Consider the following 19,625-nt stretch of genomic DNA (forward strand, 5'->3'; position numbering starts at 1 on the left):
GGCATGAGAGGAGAAGGGCCTCTGATAATTGGGTGGGCCGAGAGTGGTAGAATCTGCTTGCTTCAGAGCCCTGGACACTGTTTCTGCTGTAATATCAGGGGGAAAAGTATAAATGGCTAAGAAACTAGGGGCTGGCGGTATCCAATCTCTACAATAATTGACACGTCCTAGAAATTGCCTAATTTCCCTGGTTGACTTTGGGAAATAAATTTTTGGATGGCAAAATGGCCCAGGAATGTCAGTACCCTAGCAGTAATAACGTTTGAACTTGGAGGATTTGCAACCATGAACAGTGAGAAACACAAGGAGGGAAATAGAATCGATATGGCATGCCTCTAGGGAGGAGTAATAAGTCATCTACATATAGGAGCAGAACTGTATCAGGGCTGGCTGGCTGCCTGCTGGAATGAACAGAGGGCAAAGCTGTACTGTTTTGTGTCTGAGTTTACTGCCCTAACATTTCAACAATACTGTTTGCCACTGCATACAGATCACTGTGAAAAGCAAAGCCGAAGGAACAACTCGTGAGAGGAGGGTAGTTCCTCTACCCCCACGCCTTCAATACACTCATCTGACCATAAATGAGTGGGTATCTTGTCTGCATGGATAACCGTTTGGGCGACCACTGTGTCCACCAATCAAGAAACAAGTTGTAAATCCTCAACACTAATCGATCACTGCACATGGTCTAGAACAGGGGTGCACAACCTGCGGCCCGGGGGCCACATGCGGCCCTCGATACCATTCTGTGCGGCCCCCAACCATCTGGTAACAGACATGTATGCCTATGTCTTGTGGCTGCTCACATGTATTTTTCATGTATTTCTCCCATTAGATGGGAGTCCTGGAAGTGTAACTAGACATTAATGGTATATAATGTGTGTTCAATATGCCATAAGTACAATATTTAAGTTGTTAATACACCTTTAAATTTTAATTTCGGCCCTCGTCATTGGTTCAGTCTGGCAATGTGGCCCCCAACCAGGAAACGTTGTGCACCCCTGGTCTAGAATATGCTGAACAAAGGGATGATGGGGCACATACGTGTTGCCACCTTCTCATTGTTGTGTCTCAGTGGGGCTGTATCGCTTGCTGTAGGATTGGTGCAGTCTCAAGAATAATGACCCGGCTGGTAACAATTGTAACACAGAAGAGGAATCCTGTTTGACACAGCCAGGAGAATGGCGGGACAAAGACATCTAGCAAGCATTACCAGAGAGCGCACAGACCTTACATCCAGCATGTATTATTGGGGGGGGGGGGGACACAAACCTCACATCCAATATATATTACTGGGGGGTACACAAACCTTACATCCCATATGTATTACTGGGGGGGGGGGGGGGGGCATGTATTACTTGGAGGGGACACCAACCTTACATCCAATATGTATTACCAAGGGGAACACAAACCTCACACATGTATTACTGGGAGGACACACAGACCTCATATCCCACATGTATTACTGCCCCCAACTGGGCTGGAAGGCAAAGACCCTTTTGGCTTTGTAGTACGCTTTTGAGCTTTCACTGCATGGGCAACTAAAGCCTTTGTAGACCATCAATGAAAGATTTTGTTTGGTGTATCCTCTCATCTGCCTCCTAAGCAGATGAGTACCCAAAGTCCACTAAGGCTCTCTGTATTCTTTTCTGTAAGTCAACCATATTCTCCTCTTTCTACTGTACTATGTTAGTAGACTGGTGAACTCCCATTTCTAGATGCTGTTGGACATGAGCATCTATGGTTGCACCTGACTCCTGGGCTGCTGAAGGCGCTGGTGCTGCAGATGTTTCACAATTGCGTACAAGAATAGGACATGTTCTGTCTTTTTTGCGGGGGCCACAGAATGGAAATACAGATGCGGACAGCACACAGTGTGGCGCTATTGATATGAATGGGTCCGCATCTGTTCCGCAAAATTCCAGAACGGATCTGGAGACAAATATAAGGTCGTCTCAATGAGGCCTTAGTAATAACTGTAAATAGGGTGTGTGGACACAGGGCTACACACCTATCAGTGGATAAAGGATTCTACTGTCTACAACTTCGACACACCCAATATTGGGGTCCTGTCCCTGCTGTAGTCGTTGGTACACTTGGATTTATTGGGGATAGAGGGAACTTAGAACTAATTTCACCATAACAAATGTATACATCTTGTCATCAAATGATCAAATGTTTCTTTGCATCCTGCTAATTCAACTTCCTGAGATACTTTCCTTGTCCATCATTTAATTTTTTTTTCCCCACATAACCAAATGTTTTCTCTGTTGATAAACTCTGACCATTTCTCACTGTCCAAACACTCTGACTTGGGAATACCAGCCTTCCTGGACAACTTCTCAACATCTTTGACAACCACCCCCTCCCCCCACCACCACTTCTGGAGTAATGATTAAAAGTACCATTGCGGTACAGAATGCAAAGTTCCAAAACTAAAGTTCAGGGAGTCGTGTAGTGGTATCCCTGTGAGATTAATAAAAAAAAATCATAAGGTAGATGCAGGGGTGCACCTAGACTTTCTGCTGAAGAGAAAACTGGGCGCTCCAAGGTATAAATCACCTGATGGAATCTGCCCCCCCCCCCCCCACATGCAAGGCCTAGAGGAAGTGGAAGAGTGCAAAACGGCCATCTCCTTTCCATGTACCCTGTGACCTGTGCTGCAATGGCACTTTAAATCGTTATTTTGCAATAAAGACTATTTTTTTTGTGGTGAGCGCCACGATCTTTCTTTTTTTTTTCTATATTTACTACTTGTTCATTTAGAGATCATCAAGTAAATGGAACAATACCTAGTGCATATTTCTTCTTTGTACAGATATACAGATAAAATGGACAAAGTCTTCCACAAACATTCCACACAAGTTTTGTTGTTCATTTTCATTGAACAAGGTCTCAAATAAACATGGCAGACAAAGGTCAGAATAATTTTCCAGCTAAGCATTTTGAAATTCTATGAAATATCTGTTGGGCCAAGGTGCTCACTACACCCTTTTGAATTTTTTTTTTTTTTTTGGGGGGGGGTTCTGAAATGGAGTTATGTTTTGTGGGTTTCCATTGTAGGGTACCTCAGAGTCTCTACAAATGCATCATGGCGTTGTTAAAGTATTCCAATGAAATATGCCCTGTAATAGTCATATGGTTCTCCTTCCCTCCTGAGCACTGACATGCGCCCTTACTGCAGTTTATGACTACATTGTGGCATGTTTTTTCTCCTGTTACACCTTATGAATATGAAAAATGTGGGCCTAAATTGACATTTTGTTAGGTAATAATATCTAATTATTAATTTTCACAGCCAAGTGTTTCTAAATTCTATGAAACATCTGTTGGGCCAAAGTGCTCACTATACACCTTTAAAAATTCCAATGGGGGGGGGGTATAGTTTCCAAAATGGGGTCACTTCCTGGGGTTTTCTACTGTAGGAGTACCTCAGGGGGTCTTCAAATGCGGCACGATGCCTGAAAATTATTCTAGTGAAATCTGCCCTGCAAAGGCCATATGGGGTCTATGACCACATATGGGGTGTTTCCGGATTTGGGAGAAAATGTGTACAAATTGTGGGGTGCTTTTTTTCCCTGTTACCCCTTGTGAAAAAAGAAAATCTGGAGTTAAATAAACATTTTGTAGGAAAAATTAAATTTTTCATTTTCACAGCCACGTGTTTCTCAATTCTGTGAAAGTCCTGGGGGATCAAAGCACACACAACACCCCTCAAAATTTACATGTGTGGAAATGTTTACAAAATGGAGTTGCATTTTGGGGGTTTTAACTGTAGGGGTACCTCAGTGTCTCTTCAAACACAACATGGTGCTCGATAACCTTTCCAGCAAAATCTGCCCTCCAAAAAACATATGGCTTTCCTTCCCTTCTGAGCATCGCTGTGTATGTGTCACAACCAGACAGCTGAGAAGCTCTGACAGAAGCCTTTCAGAACCTCCTCCTTGAGTTTTGAAATCAGGAGAAAAAATCTAAATGTCATCCAAATACACTAATACAAATTTTCCCATCAAATGATAAAAAATGCTGTTCACGAAATGCTGAAAAACGGCTGGGGCATTCATCAAACCAAAAAGCATAACCAATTTTTCAAAATGGCCCTCAGGGGTATTAAAGGCCGTCTTCCATTTGTCTCCTTCTCTGACCCTGACCAGGTTGTATGCCCCTCTTAGATCTAAATTGGAAAAGACTTTAGCCCCAACAACCTGGTTAAACAGGTCCGGGATCAGAGGAAGCGGATAAGGGTCACGAATAGTGATACTGTTCAGCTCCCTGAAATCCAGACAAGGTCTTAAAGAACCATCTTTTTTCTTAACAAAGAAAAAACCAGCGGCAACAGGTGACTTCGAGGGTCGTATGTGTCCTTTTCTCAGACTCTCAGAGATATAAGCACGCATAGCGATCCTTTCAGGTTGGGAAAGATTGTATAAACGAGATATAGGCAGCTTGGCGCCTGGGATGAAATTAATAGGGCAATCGTACTCCCTGTGCGGGGGCAAATCCTGAACTCCACTCTCAGAGAAGACATCCGAAAATTCTGAGAGAAAAGATGGTACAGTCTTAGTAGCAACCTCAGAAACAGATGTCGTGAGGCAATTCTCTCTGCAAAAGTCACTCCAACCATTTATTTGCCTTGCTTGCCAATCAATGGTGGGATTATGTTTAGTGAGCCAGGGTGGCCCCAACACTAGAGGAGTAGGCAAACCGCTAAGGACGAAACATGACACATCCTCAACATGAGCATCACTCACAATTAAACGGATATTGTGAACTATGCCCTTTAATGATTTCTGAGAAAGTGGAGCGGAATCAATAGCAAAAACAGGAATATCCTTTCCCAAAGTGCACACCTGGAAACCATGAGTTATTGCAAATTGACTATCAATGAGATTGACCGCTGCTCCACTATCCACAAAAATCTCACAAAAAATGCTCTTGCTCTCTAGCGCCACCCTAGCAGGCAGGACAAAACGGGAACTACAAGCAAACGGAAAACCTTCAATTTCCGCCTCAACCCTGCCGATAGTAACAGACGGAACATTTTTTAAAGATTTTTCCCTCTTTGTTTCTTTATTACTCCCAGAGAACTGCCTGAATCTCCTAGAGGGACAAACATTTGCCAAATGATTTATACCTCCACAACAAAAACAAACCCTCCCATGCGGGCTGAATCTTCTATTGTCAGAAGCAATCAACCCCAGCTGCATGGGCTCCTGCTCAGAAGGGGCTGACAGTGACCCCTGCGCACAGAATGGGACCGCTGCACTGTCCTGGGACTGAGTATGACAGGAAGGAGAGATCTCCCCTCTCTCTCTAAGACGCCTGTCAATACGAACGGCCTGAGACATGGCAGAGTCCAAGGAAATAGGCCTTTCATGAAAGGCAAATGCATCTTTCAATCCCTCTGAAAGACCATGGCAAAATTGACTTCGGAGTGCAGCATCATTCCAACCAGTATCAGCTGCCCATCTCCGAAATTCTGAGCAGTATATCTCTGCGGATTGTCTACCCTGGCATAATAAACGTAGTCTAGACTCAGCCAGAGCAATACGATCCGGATCATCATATATCTGACCCAGGGCTAAAAAGAATTCATCCACTGAACGGAGGGGCCGTGCCCCCTCCGGCAGCGAAAAGGCCCAGGACTGAGCATTACCCCTGAGCAGCGATATAGTGATCCCCACCCTCCATTCCTCATCACCAGAGGAATGGGGAAGAAGGCGAAAATGGAGTTTGCAAGCCTCTCGTCTCATCAGGGCTTTCCATAGGTCCCATCCTGAGAAGGTGGGCTCTGAGTGTCCGGAGTCCACTCGTAGAGGGAGGGGTACTGTCACAACCAGACAGCTGAGAGGCTCTGACAGAAGCCTTTCAGAACCTCCTCCTTGAGTTTTCTTTGTTGGGGTGTTCAGTTCCTCATCTCGTTAGCCTCTCTCAGCTGTCATGTAGTTGGACTGATTGCATCCCTTTAAATTCCGCCCCATAATGCATTACTGGGCGGCTTATACTTCTTCCTGGAGTGTGTGTGCTTGCTGATCCTGTTTCCCAGTCTGCTACAAAGTTAAGTGCTGTACATTTATCTGTTATTTTCTGTTTGCTGGATCCCAGGTGACCCTGACTCCCTCCGTGTCTGGTGTAGGGAGCCGGTGGTCGTGTCCCCTCACTATTGTAGGGTGTTCAGGGGTTATATAGTCGAGGTACGTGGATATGCAACCATCCACCTTTGGGATCTTTGCATAGGCTGAGCAGCCAGGGAAAGTGCTAGGTCTTGTGCAGGGGTCTCCCTTTTGGTTCCTTAGCTTTGGATCCAGTGAGTCATATATGCATGTTGCTTTGTCTTGTTTCCTGTACACCGTCCGTGACATTATGACCACATTGTGTGTTTTTATAAACTGCAGAATCAGGGTAATCAATATTGAGAAAGACAAGAGACTGCGTGCAGCTGTACACAGTCAGGACAGTGCATACTAGTAAAAGCTTCCATAATGAAAGCACTCACTGATGTTAGATTTATAAGACTTGCATACATAGTCCTCCCAATTTTGGGGGGGAAAAGTGTGTCTTATAAAGCAGAAAATATGGTAGATATTATTAACATGTAATTTTTGACTTTCATGCCCCATTTTTTATTTTTTTTGTCAGGTATATTTTTTGTTGCGAAAAAAAGTATTTCTTGTACATTAATCCATATATCGGAGTCAAAGCATAATTACTGTAATTATGTATTACAGTAATACAAATATTGCATATTTTGTCGTTATTGTTATATCGACTTCCATAAAAGTATCAAGACACACAGTACATTCTTTAGTAATTCCCCCCCAACCCACCCCAACTTTCCTGCGGAGAGACAAATACATTAGCTCATGTTGTGAAGGTACAGCATCACGGAGCATGGTAGGTACACTGTGACACTGTTTGCACAAATTTTGGTTGGACCACGGCTACAAGTTGGAACTGTAACAGGAGTCCCCAAGGGTCATATCATTGGTTCTAGCACAGAATGTTGCCCCCGTAGACACTCTTGTTAATGCCTGCGACGCCAATCCAGGGACTGCAAACTATCCCGGCCAAATTGCCATAAACTTAGCTGGGCATCTTCTTTTCAGATATACTCCTCTTTCATATCTCAGAATAGTGTTAAGTCAGTTTACAAATTCCCGTTTAGTGGGTGGGTTCTGTTCTATCCAGTATTTGGCTATCAATATTCTAGCCTGGAAGAGCATTCTGTGACTAATCAGACACTCTGTATCACATCCAGACAAGTCTAGGATCGCATGGCATCTGAGACTTCTGGGAAACTATCCACAAAACTTCCTCCCAGTAGGCCCCGAAAGCAGAACACTCCCAAAACATATGCATCAGAGAAGCCTCCTCCGCTCCACACCGGGGGCAGGATGAATTTGGCCGAAGACCTATCTTGTGTAGAAATACAGGTGTTTTATATACTCTATGCACTAGGTATAAGTGGGATATTCTTTGAAATAGGGGTTGATGCCAGAACAGCGTCCCATTGTTCCTGCATTATACTACCATTTATCTTTGACCGGTAAACAACCTGATGAAGTAGATTTATCAAACAGATGCCTATAGAGCAGAGAAATTAATCTCTTAGAGCTGCCGTCATGCAACACCTGTTGGACTATAGAAGGGGAGACTGACAGTTGTATGCCATTCTTAAACTGCGCTTGATATGCATGTCTCAGTTGTAGGAATTGGTAGAAAACAGTATGAGGGAGATCAAATTCTAGCTGCAATTCTGCAAACTGTTTCATAACACCTCCCGTCTGGATCTGATGAAGAAAAAGAATACCTTTTTCTTCCCATGGGTAAAAACCTTCTAGCCTAAATAATTTTAGGTAGTTGCAGGTTGCACAACAAGGGCGTATTGTCATATAATCCTTTGAGATCAATCCATTCCTTAAACCTAGACCAGATATTCGTTATTAGAGAAATTGTAGGATAATTCCCAGACCATGTATGCAGCTTTCCCAGCTCTGCGATAGCAATAGGTGCGTTCTGCTTCATAATAAAGGACGCTATTCTAGCTGAGGGCACCAAGCCAACATGTTGTCCCAATCCCTTAAGGTGTTGTATTTGTGCGTCTATGAAGTATAGCCATGGATTTTTATGTCCCAGTTCTAATAAATTATATGAAACACTTGTGGGATAAAATACTCACTGAACCCCTATCTTAACTCCTTGAGAGGTGTAGTTTTCCAAATGGGGCCTTTTGGGGGCGTTTCTTATGTTGTAGCACCTCAAGGCCTCTGCAAACCTGAAAATTCACAAGAGTCTTCAGATCTAAGGCCAGTATTTCAGTCAAGCACCACTCGAGAGCCACATATGGGATATTTTTAGAAACTGCAGAATCAGGGTAATAGATTTGAGGTATTAGCTTTATTTTATCAGCTGCTATGATCTAAAAATGTATTTAAATTGAAAATCTGCAATAACGTAATTTTTTTTTTTATTTCACCTTGATTTTGCATTAATTCCTGTGATACACCTAAAGGGTTAACAAACTTTCTAAATGGGATTTTCACTACTTTTGAGTGGTGTATTTTTTAAATTGAGGTAATTTATGTGGGGTGTCTAATATATAGGGCTCTTAAAGCTACTTCAGAATTGAATTGGTCCCCAAAAAATAAAAAAATCTTATTTGAAAATTTCTTGACAATTTGTAGAATTACTACTAAGCTTTTATAAGCTCTTTAACATCTCCAAAGAGATGGTCAGTATTAATTATAGTAAGGTGGACATAATTATCCACTTCAGCCCCGCTAGCTGAAACCCCCTTCATGACCAGGCCACGTTTTACACTTCGGCACTACACTACTTTCACAGTTTATCGCTCGGCCATGCAACTTACCATACAAATGAATTTTACCTCCTTTTCTTCTCACTAATAGAGCTTTCATTTGGTGGTATTTCATTGCTGCTGACATTTTTACTTTTTGTGTTATTAATCAAAATGTAACGATTTTTTTTGCCCAAAAATGAAATTTTTCACTTTCAGCTGTAAAATTCTGCAAAAAAAAACGACATCCATATATAAATTTTTCGCCAAATGTATTGTTCTACATGTCTTTGATAAAAAAAAAATGTTTGGGCAAAAAAAAAAAATGGTTTGGGTAAAAGTTATAGTGTTTACACACTATGGTACAAAAATGTGAATTTCCGCTTTTTGAAGCAGCTCTGACTTTCTGAGCACCTGTCATGATTCCTGAGGTTCTACAATGCCCAAACAGTAGAAAAACCCCACAAATGACCCCATTTCAGGAAGTAGACATCCTAAGGTATTCGCTGATGGGCATAGTGAGTTCATAGAACTTTTTATTTTTTGTCACAAGTTAGCGGAAAATGATGATTTTTTTTTATTATTTTTTTTCCTTACAAAGTCTCATATTCCACTAACTTGCGACAAAAAATAAAAAATTCTAGGAACTCGCCATGCCCCTCACGAAATACCTTGGGGTGTCTTCTTTCCAAAATGGGGTCACTTGTGGCGTAGTTATACTGCCCTGGCAATTTAGGGGCCCAAATGTGTGAGAAGTACTTTGCAATCAAAATGTGTAAAAAATGGCCTGCAAAATCCGAAAGGTGCTCTTTGGAATAAGTGCCCCTTTGTCCACCTAGGCTGCAAAAAAGTGTCACACATCTGGTATCGCCGTACTCAGGAGTAGTTGAGGAATGTGTTTTGGGGTGTCATTTTACATATAACCATGCTGGGTGAGAGAAATATCTTGGCAGAAGACAACTTTTCCCATTTTTTTTATACAAAGTTGGCATTTGACCAAGATATTTTTCTCACCCAGCATGGGTATATGTAAAATGACACCCCAAAACACATTCCCCAACTTCTCCTGAGTACGGCGATACCAGATGTGTGACACTTTTTTGCAGCCAAGGTGGGCAAAGGGGCACATATTCCAAAGAGCACCTTTCGGATTTTGCAGGCCATTTTTTACACATTTTGATTGCAATGTACTTCTCACACATTTGGGCCCCTAAATTGCCAGGGCAGTATAACTACCCCACAAGTGACCCCATTTTGGAAAGAAGACACCCCAAGGTATTCCGTGAGGGGCATGGCGAGTTCCTAGAATTTTTTTTTTTTGTCACAAGTTAACGGAAAATGATGATTTTTTTTTTTCTTACAAAGTCTCATATTCCACTAACTTGCGACAAAAAATAAAAAATTCTAGGAACTCGCCATGCCCCTCACGGAATACCTCAGGGGTGTCTTCTTTCCAAAATGGGGTCACTTGTGGCGTAGTTATACTGCACTGGCAATTTAGGGGCCCAAATGTGTGAGAAGTACTTTGCAATCAAAATGTGTAAAAAATGACCAGCGAAATCCGAAAGGTGCACTTTGGAATATGTGCCCCTTTGCCCACCTTGGCTGCAAAAAAGTGTCACACATCTGGTATCGCTGTACTCAGGAGAAGTTGGGCAATGTGTTTTGGGGTGTCATTTCACATATAACCATGCTGGGTGAGAGAAATATCTTGGCAAAAGACAACTTTTCCATTTTTTTTATAAAAAGTTGGCATTTGACCAAGATATTTATCTCACCCAGCATGGGTATATGTAAAAAGACCCCCTAAAACACATTCCCTAACTTCTCCTGAGTACGGAGATACCAGATGTGTGACACTTTTGCGCATCTAGGCTGCAAAAGTGCCCAAATTCCTTTTAGGAGGGCATTTTTAGACATTTGGATCCCAGACTTCTTCTCACGCTTTAGGGCCCCTAAAAAGCCAGGGCAGTATAAATACCCCACATGTGACCCCACTTTGGAAAGAAGAGACCCCAAGGTATTCAATGAGGGGCATGGCGAGTTAATAGAAATGTATTTTTTTGGCATAAGTTAGCGGAAATTGATTTTTTTATTTTTTTTTCTCACAAAGTCTCACTTTCTGCTAACTTAGGACAAAAATTTAAATCTTTCAGGGACTCAATATGCCCCTCAGCGAATACCTTGGGGTATCTTCTTTCCAAAATGGGGTCAGTTGTGGGGTGTTTGTACTGCCCTGGCATTTGAGGGTCTCTGCAATCATTACATGTATGGCCAGCATTAGGAGTTTCTGCTATTCTCCTTATATTGAGCATACAGGTAATGAGATTTTTATTTCCGTTCAGCCTCTGGGCTGAAAGAAAAAAATGAACGGCACAGATTTCTTCATTCGCATCGATCAATGTGGATGAAAAAAATCTCTGCCCAAAAAAAAAAAAAGGAGAGGAAAGGTGTCTGCCAGGACATAGGAGCTCCGCCCCAACATCCATACCCACTTTGCCTTGGCAAACCAGATTTCTCCATTCACATCAATCGATGTGGATGAATAAATCATTGCCGGGATTTTTATTTTATTTTTTACATACAAAGTGTTTGCCAAAGCATAGGAATGCCGCCTCCTCCTCAGCTTGTATGCCTCGGCAAACGTATCTGTTACTGCAGAGGAGAAAATCTCGTCTTGCAGCGCCGCATACACCGACTTGTGTGTAATCTGACAGCAGCGCAATGCTTCTGTCAGAATGCACATCAGTGCTGCAGCTAGTCGATCGGTTGGTCCACCTGGAAGGTAAAAAATGAAAAAACCAGGCCGCCACGCAATAATTTTATTAACTTTGGAACAGAACATGTAAACTTTAACTTTTTGAACTAAACATTAACCTGGTTGCTTACTGGTGTTTGTTTTATTTTTTTTGTTTTTTGTTTTTTTACCTTTATAGAACAAACCTCTCCTTCCCCATGGGTCAATGTGCAAAGCGCAAATCGCCCAAAGATGTGGCGAAGTGCGTTATGCACTTTGTCCTAGGTGAAAGAAGAGGTTTGCAGCAGCTGTGTGAGTGAATGGGCCCTAATAGCCCTGTGTGCCTGTCCTGGTGAGATGATCCCTATGCTAGGTGTACCTGTGTGTGGTACTTCCGGAAACACTCCCCTAAGCATAGGGCAGGGTGGTCAGGACAGTCAGGACAGAAATAGCGGGTGTCACGCCTTATTCCACTCCTGCTACAGACACAACATCTTTTTCGGGGTGACGGGCGGGTTGAGATACCAGCAACGACATTGGGGAAATGTCGCTCGTGTAGACGGCTAACTACACTGGTGGATGGGGCCACGGAACCTCCTGGGTACAGGAGGTTCTCGATGATCTCTTCCTGAAATTTGAGGAAGGATCCAGTTCTCCCAGCCTTACTGTAGAGAACAAAACTATTATACAGAGCCAATTGAATTAAATATACAGACATCTTCTTATACCAGCGTCTGGTTCTGCGGGAAACTAAATACGGAGACAACATCTGGTCATTGAAGTCCACCCCTCCCATGTGAAGGTTATAGTCGTGGACTGAGAGGGGCTTTTCAATGACACGGGTTGCTCGCTCAATTTGTATTGTCTTGTCTGCGTGAATGGAGGAGAGCATGTAAACGTCACGCTTGTCTCTCTATTTCACCGCGAGCAGTTCTTCGTTACACAGTGCGGCCCTCTGCCCCCTTGCAAGATGGGTGCTAACGAGCCGTTGGGGGAAGCCCGCGCGACTAGTTCACGCGGTACCACAGGCGCCAATCCGTTCTAGAAACAAATGCCTAAAGAGGGCCACACTTGTGTAGAAATTGTCCACATAAAGATGGTACCCCTTGCCGAATAAGGGTGACACCAAGTCCCAGACTATCTTCCCACTGCTCCCCAGGTAGTCAGGGCAACAGACCGGCTCCAGGGTCTGATCTTTTCCCTCATAGACACGAAATTTGTGTGTATAGCCTGTGGCCCTTTCACAGAGCTTATACAATTTGACCCCATACCGGGCGCGCTTGCGTGGGGTGTATTGTTTGAAGCCAAGGCACCCGTTAAAATGTATCAGGGACTCGTCTACGCAGATGTTTTGCTCTGGGGTATTCATATCTGCAAACTTCAGGTTGAAATGGTCTATGAGGGGCCGAATTTTGTGGAGCCGGTCAAAAGCAGGGTGGCCTCTGGGACGGGAGGTGCTGTTATCACTAAAGTGCAGGAAACGCAGGATGGTCTCAAATCGTGTCCTGGACATAGCAGCAGAGAACATGGGCATGTGATGAATTGGGTTCGTGGACCAATATGACCGCAATTCATGCTTTTTAGTTAGACCCATGTTGAGGAGGAGGCCCAAAAAAGTTTTAATTTCGGAAACTTGGACTGGTTTCCACCGGAAAGGCTGGGCATAAAAGCTTCCCGGGTTAGCGGTTATTAATTGTGTGGCATACCGGTTTGTCTCTGCCACAACTAAGTCTAAGAGCTCCGCAGTCAAGAACAGCTAAAAAAATCCCAGGGCCGAACCGATCTGAGCTGTCTCAACCCGAACTCCAGACTGGGCGGTGAAAAGGGGAACTACAGGTGCGGCTGAAGTTGGGGACTGCCAATCAGGGTTTGCCAGCACCTCAGGGATTCTAGGGGCTCTACGGGCACGTCTTTGCGGTGGCTGCGACGGGGTCACTACTGCACGTGCCACCGTACCAGCTTCAACTGCCCTTCTGGTGCTCGCTACTTCACCATGTTCTACGGCAGTGCTGGTACTAGGTCCAGGAAGGGCTGGGCTGCTGGTGTATGCCTCACCACGTAATCCGACAGCACCAGCCCCACTCTGCTGCTCTTGAAGCGGATCCTGCGGTCTAGCGGCACGGGGCCGGGTACGCCTGGTGCTATCAGGGACCTCAGCCTCCTCGTCCGAACTTTGGGTCAGAGAGCCACTGCTTTCTACAGGTTCGTATTCTGACCCGCTAGATTCATCAGATGAGGGTCTGTAGGCCTCTTCAGAAGAATACCCCCTGTTTGACATGTGGGCAACTAAATTTAGGGGTATTCCCTGAGACTACCCAAGAAAAAAAAAGCAAGCCTGTCTTACAAATGGGAGGCTAGCGAAGTACCGGAGGCCGCTGCGGTTGATAAAAAATATCAAAACTGAATTTTTTATCGCCGTAGTGCGTGTAAAGTGAATGTGCAGCGATAAAAAAAAAATAAAATTTTGTCACTGCGGTGGGGCGGGTGTGGGCAAACGCACGTGTGGGCGACCGATCAGGCCTGATCGGGCAAACACTGTGTTTTGGGTGGAGGGAGAACTAAAGTGACACTAATACAATAATAGATCTGACCGTGATCAGTTTTGATCACTTCCAGATACTATAAAAGTACAATTGCTGATTAGCGATACCCTATTCAGCGAATCGGTGACTGCGGTGCGGTGGGCTGGGCGCTAACTGATCCCTAAACTACCTAACCAAGGGGCCTAAACTATACCTAAAACCTAACGGTCAATACCAGTGAAAAAAAAAAGTGACAGTTTGCACTGATCACTTTTTTCCTTTCACTAGTGATTGACAGGGGTGATCAAAGGGTTAATAGGGGTTCAGGGGGGTGATCTGGGGCTAGTATGAAGTGTTTGGTGTACTCACTGTGTAGCCTGCTCCTCTGCTGGATCCAACCGACGAAAAGAACCAGCAGAGGAGCAGGCCAGCCATATAACAGATCATATTTACAAATATGATCTGATATATGGCCTCTGATTGGTTTTTTAAAAATCATCAGCCTGCCAGCCGCGATCATTGGCCGGCAGGTTGCTGACTAAATACTTTGCGACGAAATGCCGGCCCGCGATGCGCATGCGCGGGCCGGCTGTGACGAAATCTCTCGTCTCGCGAGATGACGCGCCGATGCGTCCAGGAGGAGTAAATCAACCACCTCCCGGACGCATCGGCGCGTTAGGCGGTCGGGAGGTGGTTATAGTATAGGTGGACATGGTCAGTATTAATTATAGTAAGCTATGAGTATCTGTGTTTATAAGTAAAGAAATGCCAGTTGGGAAAATTTTGTAAAATTTTCATAAAATTTGGAAATTTTTAAAATAAATTAAAAACAAAATATGTTCACTGAAATTTAGCACTAACATAAAGTACAATGTGTTACGAGAAAAGATTATCTGCAGTAGCATCTGAACAGAAGTTTATATCCTGGCAGTGCAGCAGAGCTGCTGAGGCCAGGGAGAGATGGAGAGGAGCCAGCGCCGGGAAGCAGATAAGTATGCTTCTCTTCACAGGTCTGCCCAAGTGGAGAAAAGTGTACAACCCCTTTTAAAGGAAACTTGCCACATGGAATATGCTGTCTGAAGCTGCAGACAGCAGGTTATAGAGCAGGAGGAGCTGAGTAGATTGACATAGTGTTTGAAAAAAGTAAAACCTGTAATTTATACATTTTATATTCCAACTCATTCTGGGCTTTGAAGGACCAGGATGCAGTCTTGTCAGTAATTGACAGCCTTCCTCAATAACTGTGTATACAGAGATAGCTGTCAACCACTGAAAGGACCAGCTCCTTGACTTCAAAGCTCAGAATGAGCAGGAATTTAAATGAATGAAATCGAAGTTTTACTGAATCTTTTACTTGCATGCATTTTCATGGTGACTGGTTTAATTTATGGATTTATGGCCCAAGTGGGCCTCGTCTTTAGGGAGTTAATTATTTAAAAAAAGCCAGGTTATACATCCTGTTCAATAGTCTGTGTTCCAATTTTTGCTTAATTTGCTTAACTTTCTTCTGCTTCTTTCAACCTTAATCTAGGTCAAGGATGCAGACATCAGAGATGTCATAACCAGCCATCACAGTCACACCAACAAGCCTTGAAACCGGAATTGCCATTTATTTGTAGAAGGTCTCCCCGTGGTAGAAAAGGTTCTCGCACAAAAGCAGATGTAAAAGAACAAGTATCTCATTCTAAAGTTCAGCTTACCAGTGTTTCCAGAGTTACCAGTGATGTAAAAGGTACTAAATGATCCAATACAGATCCAATACAGATCTCTGAATTAAAATTATTTCTAAAGAAAATTTTCGTCCTGTAGGTCAAGTTGTTGGTGTACATGGGTCACCTCCAAATACCAATCTAACCAAAAGGATGAGTCACATGGAAGAGACCTTAACAGAAGATGTCACCAGACGAAAAACACCTTCAGAAAACTTTGAAGGGTAATGTGCAGTTCAAAAACTAGATACTATAGGTGGTTTCACACACACATTGCCGATAAGATGCACCTAGATTTTAGAGGAGGAATATAAGAAAAATAGATTTTTCATCAGACCCCCAATGTTTATAATACCCGCAATCAGACCTCAGATCAAATCTCCAAGTTAATGCGACCCCCATGTTTATTATACCTCTGATGAGAGAAAATAAAATAAATCAACTTACCTTTCCTGCTCCGGACGCCACCGCTCCTGAGATCCAGCTCCTGCTCTTCCTGCAGCACTGTGCTGTGACCCAACAGTGCACATTTTGAGGTGTCAGAGTGTGCTGACGTCTTCATGCCGCTGACTGAGACCAAAAAGCGGCGGAGTACAGAGCCCACAAGCAGTTTCTATTGGTTTTTTTTGTGGCAAAAAAAGAATAAAGGTGTTGTCTCACTTGAGGAAATGGCATTTATCTTTATAGAACAAGTTAATACAATGCACTTACTAATGATTTGTGATTGTCCATATTGCCTCCTTTTCTGGCTGGTTACGAGCAGTATATAATGTGATGAAAAAATTAATATAGCAGTCCGAAGGTGCGGTACCTTCTGTGTTTGAGTGAAGGTTTAGGTACCCTTTAACCCTACCAGTGCGAACATGGCACCCGCTCGCATGTTTCAAACAGCAGAGACCTGCGCCTAATTACCGTGACCGGCAATAATGCCGATCATGGTAATTAAAGGCTTTAGATGCTGTGATCAAGTGAGATCATGACATCTAAATGTGCAAAATCCCTGCGGACAATGGGGCTGTTGGTAGTTGTTCTGAATGCTGACGAGGCTGATAGTATCCATGCTGCAATTCTTATGTTGGCCAACATAATAAATGAACAATTCACTGTAATAAAGTCATTTTCTCGTGCATGGCATTGGGGGACACAGCACCATGGGTATATGTCCCACTACCACTAGGAGGTGACGCTAGACATAAAAAAGTGTTGGCTCCTCCCAGTTGGGCTATACCCTCTCCACAGGCACTAGGCAGATCAGTCTTGTTCTAGTGTCCGTAGGAGGCAGACATGACCTACCCTTTTTGAGCAGGTCATCCTGCTACTTTTTTATTTTATTTTATTTTTTCTTCAATCATTTTTTCTTTTTTTCTTCTCTGCAGGTTCCGGCCTGCGGCAGGGATGGCTCCATCGTGTTCCTCTTTAGTTGCCCCCCTGCGGGCGCGTACTCAGGTACCTGGCAGCCACCCAGTCCCCAAATCTGCTTCCGCAGTGAATTTCCGGCAGTCCCACGGTTCCCGTGTTGATTCCGCCGAGGGGGTGGTTACTGCTGCGCCTGAAGATGTCAGTGGGTGAGTATGTTAGATTAGGGTCTCCCACCCTCCTCCCCGGACCCGGGCACATTCCCCCCCCTCTTCTTCCTTCCCGGATACCTACATCTCACAGCTGTATCCTGGCCCCAGAGGCCCCCTGGCCTTCCGTTTTTCCCTCTCTGGGGGTCTGGGCTTCTTCAGTTCTCTCCCCCTTTTGTCATGGCAGCTCTGGAGCACTTCCGTTCATCTCTGGCTGCGCTCCACTAATTTGGGCCCTGGCTTTTCAGGCCTACTAGGCCGCAACTCCCTGCCCACTTTCTGACCTTCCCGGACTTGCTCCGTCACCTCCCCTCCGTGTGAGGAGCCTGGGAGGATCCTCTCATGCCTGCCAATCCAGCTCTGATTTCAGAGGGGCGGTTCTTCCTCCGGATGTTGGCTCCTGCTCTCTCCGGGTCGCCATTTTCTGCTCTCATGCTTGGGGGGCGTGCTGCAAAGCTCCTGGGGTCTGGTAGGCAGCCTCGGGCTGAATTGCTCTGCAGGCTCCTCCCCCCCCCCCTCCCCTCTCAATTGCTGCATTCTCCTGCAGCCCTGCCTTCCTGGGCCTGCATCTACCTGATCTATAGCTGCTGCAGCACCTCTTGGGAACGTGGCATCCGGGGACAGATAGGACAGCCCTGCTGCTCTATGAGGGCCTCCTCTCCCAGCCTCCCTATCGGATTGCCACGTATTTCACGTGCGTCCGCTGTCTACGGAGGTTTCCATGTGGTCGTCTTGTTCCCCCCTCCCACCCTTTTGTGTAGGTCCCCCCTGAATGGGCTCCATCCCTGTCGAACCATGGGAACCTTGCCTGACTTGCCGAATCCCTGGCGGAGTTGCTGGAGCGCTACCTACAAATTGTGGCTGTACACGACAGACCTTCCTGGTTCCCCTATCCAGGGGTTATGTTCTAGGCAAGCTGATAATTCAGGCAAATGCCTCTTGTAGGGTTGGTAACCCTTCTCGACCTCTAAAGGTTCTTTTGTAGTGTTTGTACCAGAGAATACAGGCCGGCTTTTATTGCCGTGGCAATTACATCTGTTTTTTTCCAGCCGCCTTGTTACTTTTATAGGTAAAGTTCCTACACCTACTCCAGATGCTGTAGCCATTACTCCTGGCTGGCTCTATGGTGTACTATGCGGACCTGTTTCCCTCTTTTCGGGTGAAATAGAGGGCCTCCTTCAGTTGCCATTGCACTTACTTAATTGTGGTGTGCACCTGTCGTTCCTTGTGGTACCGTGCGGCCCTATTTTCCCCTTCCCGAGCGGAATATAGGTACCATTGCTAACGTGGCAGCCGTTGCACTTCTCTGGTCCTAGGGTGCACCATGTGGCCACATCGCTCTAATCTTAAATCTGGTACCTCTACCATCTCCAGATGCTGTACCCATTGCACCTGTCTGGTCGTATCTCTACACTACACAGCCGTATTTCTACTTTACAGGTTGAGGACCTGCTCCCTCCAAATGCGGTTGCATTCCCGGATGCTGTGGCTTTGTTTCCACTCTCCTTGGAGTGCAACATGCGCCACTTTACCTCGGTTCTAGACGTGTATTTTTAGTACCCACGTGTTGGGCCCTATGGTGCAATCTGTGGCCCATACAGTTTCTGTATTACTGGGTGCTTCCTTCCCCGGGCTCTAATCTGTGCTGCAGATGTTGGTTACTTCCCTTTGTGGTTCTTCCATACATCTGCCACTCCGTTACTGTCGTGCTCCTTTTACTTTCTCAAAGCACTGTCCACAATGGCCACCCTGGTTCAGCATGTACATGGTAACCATATCCGGCAAGGGTGGGCCAGCCCAACCCCCACCTCCACTCTGTCGGTCTAGTGCTACTTCTGGTGTACCCAGTATATGGCTGATCTGTTCTGATCTGGTGGGTGGTCCACTTACAACCACGCTCCCTACACCATGGCCAGGTGGTTGTTGGCTTTTGTGCTACGGTTGCTATTTCCATCCCTATAAAATACTACTGTCTGCTGCACTCTGCGTTCCCCATATTATAAAGGAGTACCCGCGTTGTTTTCTATTACAGGTAGGACACTTCCTGGTGGAGTACAGTGATCTCCACTGGATCTTCTCCTTGTTGGGGTACGTAGCTTGGTGAGCACCGGCCGCTGCAGCAGTTTTCGGCCATCACTGGATGTCCTCCGCCACACAGAATCCTTCTGGGGTCAGCGACATTATCCTAGCTGGACGTCCTCCCTGATGAGTCAAGGACAGAACCACTGAGCGCCACATACCTTCCTGGCAGGGGAATTTTCTGCTGATTGCTCTGGCATTGGACAGGGTTCCATA

General features: G+C 44.9%; 1 protein-coding gene across 4 annotated transcripts in view; it reads left to right on the top strand.

Annotated features, from left to right (window-relative positions):
• The window catches only part of LOC122922805 (zinc finger protein 692-like), a 405,840-nt gene that overhangs the window by 143,000 nt on the left and 243,215 nt on the right, over positions 1-19,625 (top strand). For all 4 annotated transcript variants that reach the window (XM_044273542.1, XM_044273545.1, XM_044273543.1 and 1 more), the window contains 2 exons: positions 15,588-15,788; positions 15,866-15,989. In XM_044273542.1, coding sequence (XP_044129477.1) covers positions 15,588-15,788; positions 15,866-15,989 — 325 coding nt within the window. The remainder of the gene's footprint in view (positions 1-15,587; positions 15,789-15,865; positions 15,990-19,625) is intronic.

This window comes from Bufo gargarizans, unplaced genomic scaffold (assembly GCF_014858855.1).
Source record: "Bufo gargarizans isolate SCDJY-AF-19 unplaced genomic scaffold, ASM1485885v1 fragScaff_scaffold_726_pilon:::fragment_4:::debris, whole genome shotgun sequence".
In the NCBI taxonomy this organism is placed as follows: Eukaryota; Metazoa; Chordata; class Amphibia; order Anura; family Bufonidae; genus Bufo; species Bufo gargarizans.